Source organism: Tympanuchus pallidicinctus, unplaced genomic scaffold, assembly GCF_026119805.1.
Source record: "Tympanuchus pallidicinctus isolate F22 unplaced genomic scaffold, pur_lepc_1.0 scaffold5, whole genome shotgun sequence".
NCBI classification, from domain to species: Eukaryota; Metazoa; Chordata; class Aves; order Galliformes; family Phasianidae; genus Tympanuchus; species Tympanuchus pallidicinctus.
In genome coordinates this window covers 23,836,467-23,854,200 of record NW_026294769.1, presented here as the reverse complement: position 1 = coordinate 23,854,200, position 17,734 = coordinate 23,836,467, and the positions used below count along the sequence as shown (strand labels likewise).

The 17,734-nt window shown below is 33.4% G+C and overlaps 1 protein-coding gene across 1 annotated transcript in view; it reads left to right on the top strand.

The window, feature by feature from the left end:
* Positions 1–17,084, top strand: part of LOC128091125 (cadherin-7) — an 81,531-nt gene extending 64,447 nt beyond the window's left edge. The window contains exons 9-12 of the mRNA XM_052704074.1: positions 1,241–1,362; positions 3,921–4,038; positions 6,584–6,835; positions 13,991–17,084. Of these exons, the coding sequence (XP_052560034.1) occupies positions 1,241–1,362; positions 3,921–4,038; positions 6,584–6,835; positions 13,991–14,484 (986 nt within the window). The 3' untranslated portion in view covers positions 14,485–17,084. The remainder of the gene's footprint in view (positions 1–1,240; positions 1,363–3,920; positions 4,039–6,583; positions 6,836–13,990) is intronic.
* The last annotated feature ends 650 nt before the right edge of the window (positions 17,085–17,734 follow it).

The window sequence follows — 17,734 nt, the reverse complement described above, 5'->3', positions numbered from 1 at the left end:
TTCTGTTAACAGAACTGTTAAGTGTAAACCTGTTCAGCTGTCAATACATTCTGTGAAAAATTATATGTGCCTTAATATTTGAATAATTTCTTTATTTAAATGTAATTCTTATTACTAGTCTACTGGGCTACCTGGGTTGGCCTTAGGTGTTTGCTATCAGTCCATAACACTATGTCTCTGATGCTCTTTCATCCTCACTCTCTTGCTCCACTCCCCCTTCTTCACTGATGCTTGCAGGGCTGTTTCTTTCACATTTTCTCCCTCATTTCCCAGCTACTGTGCATCATTTTGCATCTTTTCTTAAATACATAATCACAGAAGTGCAACCAGTGTAACTTATTGGCTCAGTTTTGCCCAAAATTAGGTCCCTTTTATATCAGTCGAGGGGAAAGTTAGTGTCAAAAAGATAGATACATCTTTTAATGTTTGTACAGTTTTTTATTCTGTCCTGCTACATCACTAATAGAAAAAAACAGTGGTAATAATAATAACAGTAATGTAGTCTCTCCGAGTCAGAAGTTTAATGTAACAGAATAGATACAATATACCAAATGTTCATTTTCTTTATTCTACTAAATATATACTCTTTGAGGTTCATCCACCAACTATCTACTGTTTTAAATTAAACGGTGACATTAGGTCTTGCACAAAATCACGTTTTAGGTAGAAGTATACATCAATTAATAACACTGTTGAAAGGTATAGTTCTGTGTACACATTAAATACTTTGCGATTTGCTTGGAAATACAAATTCTCCCCTCACGTTTGTTTGTTTCTTTGTTGATTGTTTGTTTGATTTACATAGCTGAAAGAATTCTGTTTTTAACTTCTTAATTTGAGTTTAACATAGATTACCTTCGCCCATAATAACTGAGCTATTCCTGATATAAAAAGTGCTGTTTTGTCTCACAGTGTATCCTTGCTGATGGTTGCACATTATTTACTATTATCTTTCCATATGATACAAATCAATGCTCTGATTAATGAGTTAGATTTTCAAATTAGCCTTGAAAATAAAATCTTGATTTCATTGACACTATTGAAAAACACAAACATTGTTCTAATTTGGTCCAGAAGATTAAGCTCTTTTCTCAGCTTTCTAAGAGGGTTTGTAATTGATTTAGCAAGCATATGCAAAGAAATGCAAATGAAAAACATACTAACCCAAAGAAAATTCTCATAGAACTCCACTTAATTAAATTGTTGGCTTTTTTTTTTTTTTTTTTTTTTTTCTTAATAGAGAATCCAGTACAGATTGGGAGAGGATATGTAGCCATAACTATCCTTGACATCAATGACAATGCCCCTGAGTTTGCCATGGAGTATGAGACAACTGTCTGTGAAAATGCTCAACCTGGCCAGGTATAGCTGTTGATACTTTTTTTGTTTATTTTTATCAGATAGGCAGTAATTTATTTCGAAAGTCTAACAGCTTTAAGATAAAATAGAATCAACTTATGGCAGTAAAAATGCTTTGATGTGCAGTACAAGCTTATTTTCCTTAAGTCCTAAAATTTTCACCCTACCTGGTGATAGAAGGGTGGACTGTTTGGTGGATGAGGAATTGCAAGGTCGCAGCCAAAATGTTGTGATCAATGGCTCTATGTCTGGGTGAAGGCAGGTGATGACCAGTGTCCCTCATGGGTTAGTCTTGAACTAGTACTCTTTAACATCTTCATCAGTGACACAGATGATGGGGTTGAGTGCACCCTCATCAGCATTTTGCTGATGGCATCAAGATGAGTGGTGTAGTTGATAAAGCAGAAGGAATGGATGGACATTCAGAGGGACCTTGATAAACCCAAAAGGCGGGCACCTGAGTTCAACAAAGCAAAGTACATGTCTCGTTCACATACACTTGGATTGGGGTAATCCCAGATATATACACAGACTGGAATAAGAAGGGCCTGAGAGTAGCCCTGTTGAGAAAGAAATAGAGTTCCTGGTAGATGAAAAACTTAACATCAGCCAGTAGTGTGCACTTGCAACCCAAACAGCCAACAGTATTCTGGACTGCATCAGAAGACGGTTGGCCACAGGGTGAGGAAGGTAATTGTCTCTCTCTACTCTGCCCTCATGAGGGCCCATCTGGAGTACTCTGTCTGGTCTAGGGACTCTAACACAAGAAGGATATAAGGCTTTTTTAGACGGTCCAGAGGAGGACCATGAAGATGATCAGAGGGTTGGAGCACTTCTCCTACAAAGACAGGAACTGGGCTTGTTCAGCTTGGAGAAGAGAAGGCTGTAGGGAGACATCATTACGGCCCTTCAGTATTTACAAGGAGATTATAAACAGGAGTGAAATCAACTTTTTGCATGTCTTGTTAGTGATAGGACAAGGAGGAATATTTTTAAACTAAGGGAGTAAAGATTTTGATTCAATATCAGGGGGAAATTTTTCACTGAGAGGGTGGTGAGGTGCTGGAACAGGTTTCCCAGAAAGTCTGTGGATGACCTGTGCCTGGAGGTGTTCAAGGCCAGGTTGGATGGGGCCCTGGGAAACATGGAGTAGTGCTTGATCCAGTGGTTGGCAGCAAGAGGGTTGGAACTTAATGATCCTTGAAGTCCCTTCCAACCCAAGACATTTTGTGATTCTTCTACTGAAGAGAAAAATGAAGATGTAAAAATGACACATTCTATGTAGTTTTAAAAGTTCTAATTTCCTTAAAGCATAGCTAGCATATTTGGCTAAGCTCATTGTGTTTTAAATAATGTTAGGAATGATTACTTCCTCATAATTTTTCTGGGAAGTGGTCTCAACATTGACCTTGTTCAAAGGCAAAATTCCTATCTTTCCTAAAATGAATATACACTTTTATTTTTCTTAGGAGGTATGGACCATAAGGTAGGAATTTCAGGAGAGAGATATATTCCTAGCAAACTCTCTAGTGTTTTTAATTTCTAACATTACTTCCAAATAGTCCTAGATTCAACTAACTTTATGAAATTCCTCATAGTCCTAGACTCTGATGCTGTTTATCCTTGGTGTCTGTCACATTTTAAGTTTTCCATTTTAACTTATACGATATCTAATGCTCCTTTCCTTCTCCCAGAATGCTAGTAGATGTCTCATTCACACAGATCCCACTTACTCATTGAGATTCTTTACACTTTTGTGCCTTCTTCCAGAATATTTTCCTTACTGTGGCAGATGTTGTTTATTATACATCTCAAAAATACAGCAAGATTTAAATTCTCAGCAGAAAAAAAAAAAAAAAACAACCTACATTTTTTAGCTCTCATTCATGAGAAACACAGGAATAGATAAAGAATATTCTATTGGTGCATCGGCTTCTTGTCCCTGTGGTCCAGTGAGAACTCTTGCGTCTTAGTATTCATTCCTTTAAGGATTGTAAGCAATATTACAATCTTTTCTTAAAGAGAATTTTTGACAGAATTTTACAAAATAAAATTTTAAAAGTAATAAAGAAAAAAAAACCTGTTATTATGCTTAGGATTTGTCATTTTTCTTTTCATAGTTTTTTCTCTTTAAAATAAGAAAGTACATAGAAATAATCAAAAGCATAATTTGTTATTTGCAAAATATTACAGTGCAATATCAATTGCAACAACTGATAACTACAAGAAGGCTGTGTTCTGTATACTCAGAAGTGCTTCTTCCACCACTGCACAGTTTATACTTTAAACACTGATAAATGACAGGACCTAATTATCTTGAGGTCCTGCAGAGCATTACTTTTATTGAATAAATTTCAAGTACAGGGAAAGTAATGAAAAGTTATATTTCAGTTAATAATAGTATCTATACCTGCTTGGGAGTTTAGAAAAACAAAACATGATGTAAACAAGATTCAAGGGAGACTTGACTCTTCAGTAGGTAATAGAGAGTTTATATAATGTGCATGTATTTATTTTCCTTCACGTGCCAAACAATTGAACACCTGTGTATCTCAAAACAGATCATCCAGAAAATCAGTGCCATTGATAAAGATGACCCACCAAATGGTCATCAGTTCTACTTCAGTTTAACAGCAGAAGCAGCAAATAACCATAATTTTACGCTTCAGGACAACAAAGGTAAGAATATAAAGGCAACATAACCTTTTTGTTTGAGTAAATATTCACATCTAACACCTTCTGTTTTGAATATATTGTGCTGATTATGACCTACATAAACTTCTATTATGGCAAGAATGTAAATTAAAGTAGAATCAGCCCCTAAATTAATTCTATCTGTAGACTATCTGTCAAGGGAATAAAGCTATTGTCTGCATCATTTAAAGCCTTGAGCCAAACACCAGCTTCATTTTTTTTTTTTTTCCAGAAGTCGCTCTTTTCACATTTTCCCCTGTATTTATATGTTTTTGTCTAGACTATACCTTGGGGCACTAACTGAAAAATGTCCAGGAATTCATGTTTTATTAAAATAACTCAAGGCATAAAAAATAAGTGCACAGGGTTGTTTTTTTTTAAAAAAAAAAATAAAAATAACAAACAAACAAAAAAAAAAACCCACATATTTTCAATAGGTATACTGTCTACTGAAGAATGATTTTGAAAATGGAAGCTGCCTGCAGTATTTACACAGACTTCTTACTAACATTTCCCCACAGACTTATGAAAAGACTCCCATGGACATCACATTTCTATTAGTTAAAATATCTGAGAACATGTTTCTAATTTGTGCTCTTATTGCACTGCACAGTATAGTAGCTGGTTATGAGTCAGTTTAGCTATGAGCCGAGGCAAGTAGAACTACATGTCACTCTGAACGTAATTCCTCCTATTTATTTCCATGGAAAATACAACCAGTACAAAGAGCACAATAAAAATATCTGATAGAACATATTTTCAGATACAGAAAACTATTTCTCAACACAGTCACCAGTATCTATACATTTTTGTCAGTGATGAACAAGAGCCTGTGTGCATCGTCTGTAAAAATTGGCACCAGCAGTGGTGAATGAATGTTGCTGTGGCCACCACTGAAACACACCACATGCTCCCTCAACTATGCTCACATCTTCTGTTTGGTTTCCATAATTGTTCACAAAGTCAGTGGGTGCCATTTTTTCCAAGTGAAGAAATTCAATTCCACACTTTTTTATTCATACACACTTTGAAGTCAAATAGAATTTTGTTGGACTGGTCCTCTGTTGCCACATGTTGCATGGCAATAAAATTTAACAGAATATTGGTGGGAAGGCTCAACATCTACTGCTATACCACCATTTCCCTCTGATGTTGTGGGCCAACAAAATAAAATAGAAAGTATTATTTTTAGACCAACACTAACGAATAGCACTTTCACTGCTCTTTCATGTACCAGTACTAACCAAAGTTGCAAAGTCATTTTTATTAATAAGACAAAAGAGACATACGGTGGACTAAAGAATAATGTTTGTACAGATTTCAAAGAATTTCAAAGAATGTACATATGACCTAAAAAAGATCTCTCATGCAGCTGTTTATTGCCTTTTCTTGCATGTAGTTATTGACATACATAATGTTCTTCATACGAGAAGCTTACAGTTTGAAATGAGGACCTGTAAATAGTGATCAAAATAATACATTTCTAGAAATCTGACACTGCAACAAGTACTGTAAAGTATTCAATAAAAAGACAGCCTCTTTTTCAAAGAACATATAATATGCTAAGGTCAATAACAGATCCTTCTAATGCCAGTAAAATCAGTGGAGTTACAAAACAGTGCAGCAGTTGCCTCTTCTGACATTAGATTTATATATATCGCATATGGTTCTATATGAAGAAATGTTTGTATGGTTTTCCAGAAAGGTCATAATAGATGACACAATGAGTTACCTCTACCAGACTATCAATGTATCTATCTATAGAAAGACAGATAGCTAGATGATAGATAGACAGACCGACCGACCAACCTTTTCTATACATTTCTAGGAGATGTATCTCCCTACCTCTCAGGAGCGATCAACCTGTATTGAACACAGTGAGTTTTGCAAATCTTTTCTGGAACACACAGACTTTTTAGTCATCCAGCTCAGAGCAGCACTACAGCACACATTTCAGATTCATTATAGTAATCAACTTGTTGAATTTTGGCTGACATGGAAAACAAGTGCATGTCTTTATTATATGTGACATTACCTGTATCTGTGCGCCAATTGGATAATTTCTTTTTTACATTTTGAAAAAATCAATCATTGGTCTTCAGAATCTACTCACCTATGAATATGCTTATGAATTCCATGCTATCTATACTGCAAGTAGTTGTAACAGAACTTTGGAAATTAGACATGAAATATATGCAAATAATCTATTGAAGTGTGACTTTTTTTCTTCTCCTTATGATAATCGCATCTTCTATTATATATCAAGACTGTGGAAATGTGAGCATACTAAAACCAAATAGACTTCTGCAATTTTGAAACAGTTTTTCATGAAAAACAGAAATATTTGTTTAGTTGAACTTGAATTTTCAGCTGATCCTACCTCTGTAAATAAAGAAATGTATGACCAGGAAATATATACTCATTGAAATAATATGAATGTCCTTCTAAATTCTTTTGAGTGAAAGTCTGCATTATTTATGTTCTAGTAAGATCAAGTATTTTACTTTTATCCTTTTATTCCTTCACCTAGATAACACTGCAACTGTATTAACGAGAAGAAATGGTTTCCGGAGACAAGAACAGTCTGTTTTCTATTTACCAATATTCATTGTGGACAGCGGATCACCTTCACTTAGTAGCACTAATACTCTCACCATAAGAGTCTGTGATTGTGATGCAGATGGTATTGCTCAGACATGCAATGCAGAGGCATACATCTTGCCTGCAGGACTTAGCACTGGAGCCCTGATAGCAATATTGGCTTGTGTTTTAACACTGCTAGGTAAGCCTTCTTCCCATCATTATTATCTTTTATTTAAGTAACAATATATATGTATCTCCAGTTCTTTAGTTCTTTTCTTACTTTTTTTTTTTTTTTTTTTTTTAATCACTACTACAATTTTAATAGAATATCTAATATTGCAAGCTGAACGTCATTTTGCATCATGAACTACACAAAATCCTCAGTCTGGGACTTAAAAGTTCAAATGTTTGGTTTCTTTTACAAGCTGCCTCCAGAGGCATATATGAAATAACATTAGATGGAAAAAGATGATTTGCAACAAATGCATTATTTAAGAAGTAGACAATACAGTTTATGGAAGTATTTCCCTAGTTTAGTGTAATAGCTGGTCATTTTCAGATCAGCATGTGCTCTTTTCAGAGAAATAACTCTTTTAAAACATTTCTTGAATTGTGGAGAACAAAAGACATTTAGGAAATACAATTGATATAATTTACAAGCTTAATTTGTTAAGCTTGCAACTGGAGGCACAGCTGAATTTTATGTTAAGCAGTGAAACTACAGCTGTATAAAAGACAGGGGGAGCAATCAGTTCGTAAACAGTGAAGAAGTGTCAAGAGCCTAGTTTAGTTAGCATTTCTCATTTTGTGCCAAATCCTTAAACAACATGCCTGCATGGTAGCATTAGAAGACTAAATCAGGGAACAAATATGAAGAATCATCCTTGCATCTGTGAGATGCAGGTGAGCAGAGGTGTAATTTCACTTACTGTCAGAAAAATATAATAAAAGTCCCACTTGTCCCAATTCAGTGCACAGGAATTTTCTTGAGTGTTGCTATCATTGGAAAGATTTCTCTATTTGCTGGATTCATATATCAACCCAAGAGGAAGAAGACTATAGTCTTCCCAAATTCATGTAGTCCAAGTAATGAATGATCTGTTTCTGTTATCCAAGTAACTTGCATCAGATCAAGAGATTTTTGTTGGTGCCTTTGTTTGTGGCAGAATTTTAACCATGTGTAGGAGATTTCTCATTGACTGTGGGGTTTTTTTTTCACTATAAGGATTAGACAGTATATTCCTTCTCCTACAAATAAATGTTCCTTCTGTTACTTTGTGACAAAATAACCAACAATATAAGATTGTTCAATCTTACTTAACATATCGTTAGACTTAAACTTAAGAAGAAATGGAAGTGAATTTTTTCAACAATTTTAATGAACATGCTTAAATAAGTTTTTTCTTATAGTATTTCTAGGTCATCTGTATTCCCTAATGAACTTTATTTGCACATACAGGTTAAATGGCACAGTTCTAAAAGATCCACAGTGCTATGGTCTTCTGTCAAATGACAGTAGAAAATTGTCCATTTAAAGTATTGGTCAAATGCACTTAAGTATTCTGTAATAGGAATCTATTTAATCCCAAACTGGAATGTCACTATTTCTGTTAATATATATATGAAAAATGAATTTCTGAAAAATGAATAAGAAACTGTCACAGCTAAAAGTCAGATTGGCCTGCACATGTGCTTTTCAGAAAGAGGAGTCTTATGTGTTAAACAGTATTCACTGGAGATACAGCACATTATCGAGTAATAATAACTCTCTTTTTCTACTCAGTATACCAGGCCTTAAGCACAACGAGTAAATTAACCTAAGCTTTTATTCCAATCAGCTCTAGATTGCACCAAACAAGCATTTGGTAAAGAACTGAGGACAAACTGTGTGGGCACAGATTTTGAATAATGGGCTGTGCACTGAAGAGGAATCTGGCAGATGACTGCCTTGCCATTGATTTTAGTTATCAAGGAATTGGTCTTTCAAATTTATTTATATGAATGTGTCACCAGTGTTAATCCAAGTAGGCATTTCAGTGTACTCTCTTTGCTTCTTTTCTAAGCCATTCTTTTGGGGTACAGTTCAAAGTTGCAGGCACAGTTTACACTGTGTTTGCATATTAACCCTGGCTTTGAGTCCTGCAATTTGATGTTAGATCCTGAAGGTGTTTTGTTTCCAGCCAGGTTTCAATATTCACAGGTAAGAGATACCTAAGTATCATGTATCTCCAGTGAAACCCCAAACAAGTCTTGTTTATCTGATTCCAGAGTCTTTCTTCCTGTCATTTGTTACCAGAGGGCAGTTTCTGGACCAGTTGCATGGTGTACTGCTAGGAATTTCCTTTATAATCCCATTTCCCTTTCACATACTTTCCTGATAAAAATAAAAATAAAAAAATCCTGAAGATCAAGTAGCATTGCATAAAAGATAGACTTCAGCTGTTTGTAAAGATGGATGAGATTTGCACAGATGTCAAAATGTCACGAGTAGATGCATTCTGGTGCTAATATCTTGAATTCTCAACAAGCTTTTGTCTGCTGAATGTTAGTTTGGTGTGCTTTAATATTTGCTCTTGCTCCTTAGAACCATTTTTCTAATAAATAATCATTTGTCTTGGTGAATACTGACTTTGCATCAATGAGATTTCTCAGTGTAATCATTTTTATTTTAATAACTGATCAGTTTTAGATAAGCACAAAGTTTTCACTAATGTTAAGAAGGAAAATTATTATTATGTCATATTAATTTGTTATGATCACATATAACATAGAAAGAACTATTTTCTTCAAAGTAAAATCATTTTAAAAGTTATAGACATTTTACTGAAATATATTTCACTCCATAGTTTGACTGATAGAGATTAAATCCTAAATTTTATTGCACAAGAAAATTCCAGTACTTGGTTAATAATTCAAAAACCTTTATAATTATTCACTTTGCAGTGAGGCTGTGCTTTAAAGAAAAAGCATAATAAAGAAATGTTTGCAATTCTATAAAAAGCATACAGAGAGCTGTCTTATATTCTTTTTAGAATACATAATTCTTAGTGAAATAAGAAAGATTTACTTCCTCTTAAATTGGATGGTAATTTAATTCAAGGTAATTTGTTTTTCAGTTACTATCTTCCAGACACAATAACTGCTTATGTTGAAAGTGTTTTGTATAAAATATATGCATAAAGTCGTACACACACACAAATAATGTTCGGTTGTACATAACCCAATTTCATTCAAAAGGTTAAAGATTTTCTTTGTATGTAAGCAATAGGAAGCTAGGTTGACATAATTTGCTTTCATGATTTTAACCTTCCATACTTCTGAATATAATCTATTCCTTTAATTTCCTGACTTTCCTTAGAAGTAGTAAAGAAAATCTCCTGTTTTTTGACATTAGACTTTATAAGTTAATAATACATTGATTAAATTTCAAAATATATATTTAAATTGTTAATTTTTTTTCAGTTGAGAGGCGGTTATGTTATTCTCATGGCACTTAGCAGAACCTAATTAAATCAACACATCTGATTGTGTAATTATTAAGCAGGAAGAAACAGTCCAGGTCATAAGGATCTTATTCTTTAAATGAATAAAAAGGGTAAAGAATGCAACAGTTTCATATGTATGGCTCTTTGTCTTACAGCTGGAGAACTGATAAATCAATCACTGTTTCAATCTGGAGGTAATTCAAATTAAGTCATTCAAAAGATGTCTGAATATGCAGTGCAGAACTTGTTCTCTGAAAATGATATACCTTACTAACGTCAACAAGTCTGGGCAATCAGAAGTCACAGTTGCTTTGCAAATAGCAATCCAAACTGATTAAGCAATTGCGATACATGAAGCTTATTAACTTGGGAATTAAATACAGATTTCCTAAGCCATGGCCTCTGCTTTCCTAGATCTCATTGACTGTACTATTAACTGCATTATATAATTAAATAGGTTATTAGTGTGGTGGTTAGATGAGTAAAAGATTTCAGTCTTTGGCTTTACAACTCATGCAGCTAAGGCATAAACCAGTGTGCATGTTAACTTGCAGCTGTGGTGGCTTATTGTTATGTAGTGTGTACAGGGCCTTACAATGTTTGTGATCTAGGTCTATCATTTTCTGTACAGCTCTGCATGTAGGCTTCTTCAAGTTGTATTGGAGCTATTACTTCTTCTTCATAATTATGCTGCAGTTTTCTTAAGTTCAAAGGACAGAAACAGAGAAGTATGCATGAGTAACATCAACCAGATTTTTCACTAGATCACACTAAACTGGAAATTTCAAAATAATTCCATTAAACAACTTGCAAATGACAAAGCAAAAATCTCTTCCTTCATTCAATATTATTTCAAAAACTGATTTAGCTTAACTGACATAACATCATAATCGATGTTATGATTATAGTTGTACAAACACAAAAATAAAATTAATTTTATCACATAAATGCAGATGACAAGAATGAAAATTGACTGTTTTACTGGTTAAACAAAATCAACATTTTTTTACCAGTTCAAGTAAATCAGAACAAAAAAGTTATTTCAGATGTATATCGATTAGTTCTAATTATTCAGTCTTAATCCTCAGTTATCTCTAATATCGGTTATCAATTTATATGTTAAATCACACACAAAATCAGTCCTGGCATCTCTTTAGCATCATTCAATGTATTAGCATAGAGTGAAAGGCAATACATGTGTCCCTATGTTTTATTTTTTTCTCTAAAGAGCCTAAAATCATTTTTTCTAGATATTCAGACCGTCACTAATTACTGTCTTACCTCTGCTTTGCAATAAATATAGGAGCAAAACCCACCACTTTGTGAGAAATTGATCAGTTTTAAAATAATTTTCACTTGATTTGGATATCAGTGAAATTTGTTTTGTACTTGTATTCATCTCTGCAGTTGCTGAAATGCAACTAAAAGCTTTGTTCATTGAGAGGTTAAACATAATTGTTCATAGTTGTTGGAAGGGCTAGAAATTTATAATCTCATAAAGCCATCTATTCTAAAAGATTTAACCTTTAGAAGGACTCCAGGTTTCTCTTGGCTTCAAGCAAGTGTATGATGTACAAGGAATACTGCATAAAACATCCATTGCTTCTTGATTTTTATTGCACCTTCAGGCGGACTTGCCTACAGAGCTTCATATTTTTTCACTTATTAACAGTTCTTTAACTTTCAAAATGAACACTGTTAAGAATGACAGTAGTGGAAAAACACGTTTACACTTGATTAAATAAAATGATTATTTGCTTACATACATGACAATAATAATTGTGGCAGTAAATAGTAAAATACTAAAAAAAAATACGTTGATAGCAATTTTGACTTAAATGTATAATAGCACTGTGAGCAAACTAATTTGTCTTTCACTTATAAATATCTTTTATAATAGGAAAAAGCCGAAAAATTGCAGTGCAACTGTTTTCTGATAATTTTGATATGAAGATAGTACTGCTATCTGTTATATCTACTACTCAATTTCTATTTTGCAAATATCAGAATATTTTGAAATTTCATAAAAGCATTCTAAAGGTCAAAGTCCTACATTTTTAAACTGCTTATGTAAATGTTATTGAAGCAAAGTACCCTAAACTAGTGGTGTATGAATTCAATAGACAAGATAGGATTCAGGGAGGCTAGAAGGATTCATAGAGGCTAAAAGTGAAAGAGCTTGGATTGATACTTTTAAAAATTCTTGCATGAAAGGAAACGCTTTCAAGAGTGTCCTATATTATATAAGGGCTGCTCTGAAAGTAAAGCCTCCTGTTTTATGATGTTGGCCCACAACATCAGAGGTGGATGTTGATTGTATGGCAGTAAAAGTTGAACCTTCCCACCAATATTTCATTACATTTTGTTGCCCTCTGATGGCAGCAGAGGGGCATTCTGAAAGAAAAGCATCTGACATGGAAGTGCATATAAAGAAAAGATGTGTCACTGGAATCCCCCATGTGAAAAAAAAAAGCACCCATGGACATTCATAAATGCTCCCTGAACATTTATGGAGACTAGAAAGTGAATGAGAGCATAGTGAGGTGATGAGTGGTGTGGTTCATCTGTTGTTGTTTACATGGAACTAAATAAGAGGTATTACTTTCAGGGCGACTTATGTACAATTTATAGAGGATGCTTTTGAGACTGCCAAGAGAAGTTCATACTTGATTTTATCTAAATGAGCTTTTTATTTTCCAGAAGTTTATGAAGCATTTAATACTCATATCAAAGTACTCTAAGAATAGAAGTCAAAACTAAGATATGTGAATGCATACAGCAATATATTCTTAAGTTTAAAAATAAACAGTAAATCCAAACAGATCAATTGAATGCGGAATTATGCTTAGTGTTCAAGTTACTAATATTTTTACAAACATAGAAATGCCTTCTCTTTTCTAGAAGTATCATTATCTCAGCAAATGTTATCCTAATGCTACAAGATAATATTGTTTTGTAGGAGGATGATTCATGTCCTATACATATGGGTGAAATATTACTGGCTTCCATGTTTTGTGTGCCATTAGTGACGCTTCTTTACCAAATCTGTGCTTGAAAAAGGGAAGTCTTGACTTTTTTGCTCACAGTATTTTTGGGTGTCACCATAATTTAGCATTAACTTCTGAGCTAAAGGAAATATTAAAGACTAGAATTTAAAAATAATAATCTTTTCTCATGCTAGCTGATCCAATAAAATCCAGTGCTGATAGTTCTCATTAGAAATAATTCATATACCTGAAGTACAGTGCTTTGGACTTAAAAGGAAAGTACAGTCTTACCTAAAAATTTTTTCAATTTATGTCTGTAAAAGAGTCCTAAGTTACACATGGCTTAATAATTCAGTCATCCCTGATCTAGTAATATGGGTGGGTGTTTTTATTTTGTGGGTTTTTTTGTTTTTTGGGTTTTTTTTGGTTTTTTCTCCCAGAAGGGAAAGAGATTGGCCATATACTTTAATTCAGGCACTTCCCAAAATGTGGTTGTTAAATTCTATTCAGTTACTTTATGAATGTGCTTTTACTGCTTAGGCAATTAAGAGTACAAGAAAAGGTCCCTTTTTTATTTCACGGCTGTGAGATTGTATAGTAAGACTGAATCAGTCCTGAAATTTATGTTTAGCAGATAACATAGGATATAGAATTAGAAATGAAGACATTAATTCAAAATGGCTTTGGAAATAAATTCTTTAACAAATGAAAAGCTCATGGCTTAAAAGCCACTTTAGAACCTGCTAGATTTGAAGTCTAACTACATAAATTGCCTGCAATTTCATTGTGTCTTTACCATATAAATTAATGAGTGCTTTCACCCCTATGAAAAATATGAGCAAACTTTAACATTTCTAAAACTTCAATCTTTTTGCATTCCAGTTCTTGTCTTGCTGATTGTCACCATGAGGAGACGGAAAAAAGAACCCCTCATTTTTGATGAAGAGAGAGATATCAGAGAAAATATCGTCAGATATGATGATGAGGGTGGTGGAGAAGAAGACACTGAGGCTTTTGACATGGCTGCCTTAAGAAACCTCAACATCATCCGAGACACCAAGACCAGGAGGGATGTGACACCTGAAATTCAGTTCTTGAGCAGACCGACTTTTAAAAGCATCCCAGATAATGTAATTTTTAGAGAATTTATCTGGGAGAGACTAAAAGAAGCTGACGTGGACCCTTGTGCACCACCCTATGACTCCCTGCAGACATATGCATTTGAGGGGAATGGCTCGGTGGCAGAGTCTCTCAGTTCATTAGATTCGATAAGCTCAAACTCTGACCAGAACTATGATTACCTCAGTGACTGGGGCCCTCGCTTTAAAAGGCTTGCAGATATGTATGGGAGTGGTCCAGACTGCTTATACTCATAGCCTTGGAATCTTTCTCTGAAAATGCACTGAGGAATACTAAAACAAAATATCTCAACCTTACAGACAGAAAAAAAGTTGTAAATACTTCTCCATTTTTAATTTTTTAGGTTATTTTTTTGCCTTGGTGGAGCATACTTTCATTAGACTTGTCCTAGAGACTGCACTGACCACAAAATATATGAGCATTTGATATCATTTTTAATAAAATGAAATGCTCAGACACATTCAAATAGATAGCAACCCTTAGATACCTGCAGAGGTAACTCACTTTCAAGAGTATGCTATGCATGGTAACCTCAATGAGTCAAGGCAGATGCCTTGACAGTATTGCTATGTCTAGAACACAAAGTCGATGGTATATGTATTAAAAGCATGAAATTTTTTAAAAATTACATATTCCGCTACATTACAATATACAGGATTTGCAAATGAAAACTTTCTAGCAAATTTTCATTACAATGTTGTATACAGATTCCTAAGACAAATGCAGAAGACAGACATGAAAACAAACAAAAATTCAGATCATTTTTTATTTGTCTCCGTTTTTTTCAAATCAATTTAGTGGGAAATCTCTGTAAATTTTGGGGTAGTTTTATGAAAAATAAAATTGCAATTTATTTTAAGAAATTCTGAATTTGTCAACATACTGGCATATTTTATAAGCCACATAAAATGAGAAATATGGAGGGATGTCCTTAAGGTTGAAAAGTTTTGTGATGCTCATGTAGGTATATTTAAGGTGTTGCTATCTATTTGTTATTTTTTATTATCTCTTCTGATTTGTACAGGAGAATTTAACCTTTTTTATTATTATTTGACATAAAGCATTATATTTATTTTGGAGCACTGATCTCCACTAAGTCCAGGTCCATTTTACTGCCTCAGAGTATTAGACTTGTCAGAACATGCTGATTTTTCTCCAGTCTCAGATAAATGTAGGAAATGAAGCATGGAAATGGAGAAATTACAGTAAAGAAATTGAGCCCACCATTCATCTCTCAGAAAGGAGAGCAGCTACAAGGACATGCAGTTGTTCTTCTGAGCCATTACAAAGTCTGAGACATTTAAATAAAATATTTGTATTTTGCATTTTTGGAAAGAAGACTACAGAGGTTGCTGGGAGTGTTATTAAAGCAAGATTTAATTTCAAGGTCAAACATCCTATATGCTTCAAAGACTGCTTTTCTCCCTCTCTTTATCTTTTGCTGATGATGAATCACAGTAAAAGACTTTTAAATTTCTTTCTTATGTTAAGTAATGTAATACTATTAACTCCAGAAGCCACCTCTAGATCTTACTGCACACATGTATTTTCCCCAAAAGTGTTGTCTCAATACACATAATTTCTACGCTGTTTCAGGAGTGCCAAAACAGAAGGATAACTGCTGTTGGTTAAAATACGGTATCATTTTAAGTAGGATTTCTTAGAATAAGACAACTTTTTTATGATTCTGACTATTTATACTTCATCTTTCATGATTTATTATTAGATAATAAGGCATATATACCAGTAAACTAGTGTTTTTAAGTATTCTTTCAGATTGTTTTGTTTTAGGTAATCTGTAGATGAAATCCTAAGTTAGACTCTGCTCCTGCAAAATCTTTCGCTTATACCTAACTTGCAATGATTTGATTTGCCAGCAATTACTGAGAGGTATTCAGAATTGTTTGTAGGATTTTACTTGTGAACAGAAGGTACACCACAGAGAATGATGCTCACTCTAAAAGTACTTCTTTCTGAGAGAAAGATTATTGTACTAAAATTCTGATCTATGGGTGACACAAGGCTGGGAAATGGGAAATCAAGGTTTTGGAATTTTTGTATCCCAGCATTATCAATTATGTGAAAAAGGCCTTCAGCTTTATCAGAGAAAAACAAAATAATTTTAATAATCTGCAACATAGGTATTTAATTTTGAGTTACATTTTGGTAGACAATCTTTGATTCACACAATTCAGTAGATTTGCTTCTAGTTGTACTAAATATATATATATATATATATATATACGTATATATATATGACAGATTTTGTAATGGAACTGAAAGATATTGCCCATGACTTTTCGTCATACGTGTAAGATTTTTCAATAAAAAATAACAAACCAAAAAAAAAGGAAAAAAAAAAGAAAAAAAATGGAGAGTGATCCATGTGTTTGTAGTTCAAAGAGAATGAGATATAGTTAAGCAAGCATTAAATCAGCAAGGTATGAAAAGAACAGTTTTAATTCTTTTTGTTTGTGGGAAGATAATTCCTTAATCTGGATTGCAAGTCAGCAATGATGCTTTTAGCGCACAGCACTCAAAGGAGATTTAAATCTGGTGTAGAGTAAGCAGCCCAATTCTCTTGCTTTTCTACTTTATATGCCTGGAGGGGGGAAACAAACAAACAAGCAAACAAACAAACAAAAACAACAACAACAAAAAGCAATGAAAACAAAAAGGTCCTTTGTTATGAAACTAATTTATTTTTGTGTATGTATGTGCTTTCTGTGGGAAAAAAATATGTTTCTGTCTATTTAACACTATCCAAACTCATTATTATATTTGTTTACTGTTGCAGAGTTCTAAAGTAATCCAATATTTTATTTTATTTTATTTTATTTTATTTTATTTTATTTTATTTTATTTTATTTTATTTTATTTTATTTTACATTAACTATGTTTACCTATTACCGTATTATTGCAGTAAGAGAGAAATTCCACATATTTGGTGACAGATGTTACTATACTACATACATATGGCATACAAAACACATTCACTACATACTGCTCTCTTTAACTTACCTCATATACGAGTTTTCATGGGTCATATTCTGATTCAAATTCTTCTTTTACTGTTATTTGTGATAGTGTGATGTTATAAATCATATTTTACTGAACAAACAATGGAAAATATAAGAAATACATTTTCTATCCAAGAATAATTTCAGAATTATTTGAGCTAATTAATTAGAAAAACTGTTTTAAAAGAATTTCCATTTTATTTATTAGCTGATTTTTCTAAAAATTCCAGTATGACCTTCAGGTCACAATTCCTACTTAGAAATCCCTCAAACTTTGCATCAATTCCTAATACACAGTGAAATGCCATCATTTGTTTCCTTCTCCTTTATAACAACTGAAAATCTTTTTTAAACTGAGATTTCAAGACCCATTTAAAAGTTTATAGCTTTAAGAGAGCTACTAAAAATATTACGCTGTTAAGAGTTAAGGCAAGATAGCTTTGACCTGTGTAAAATCTATGAAATT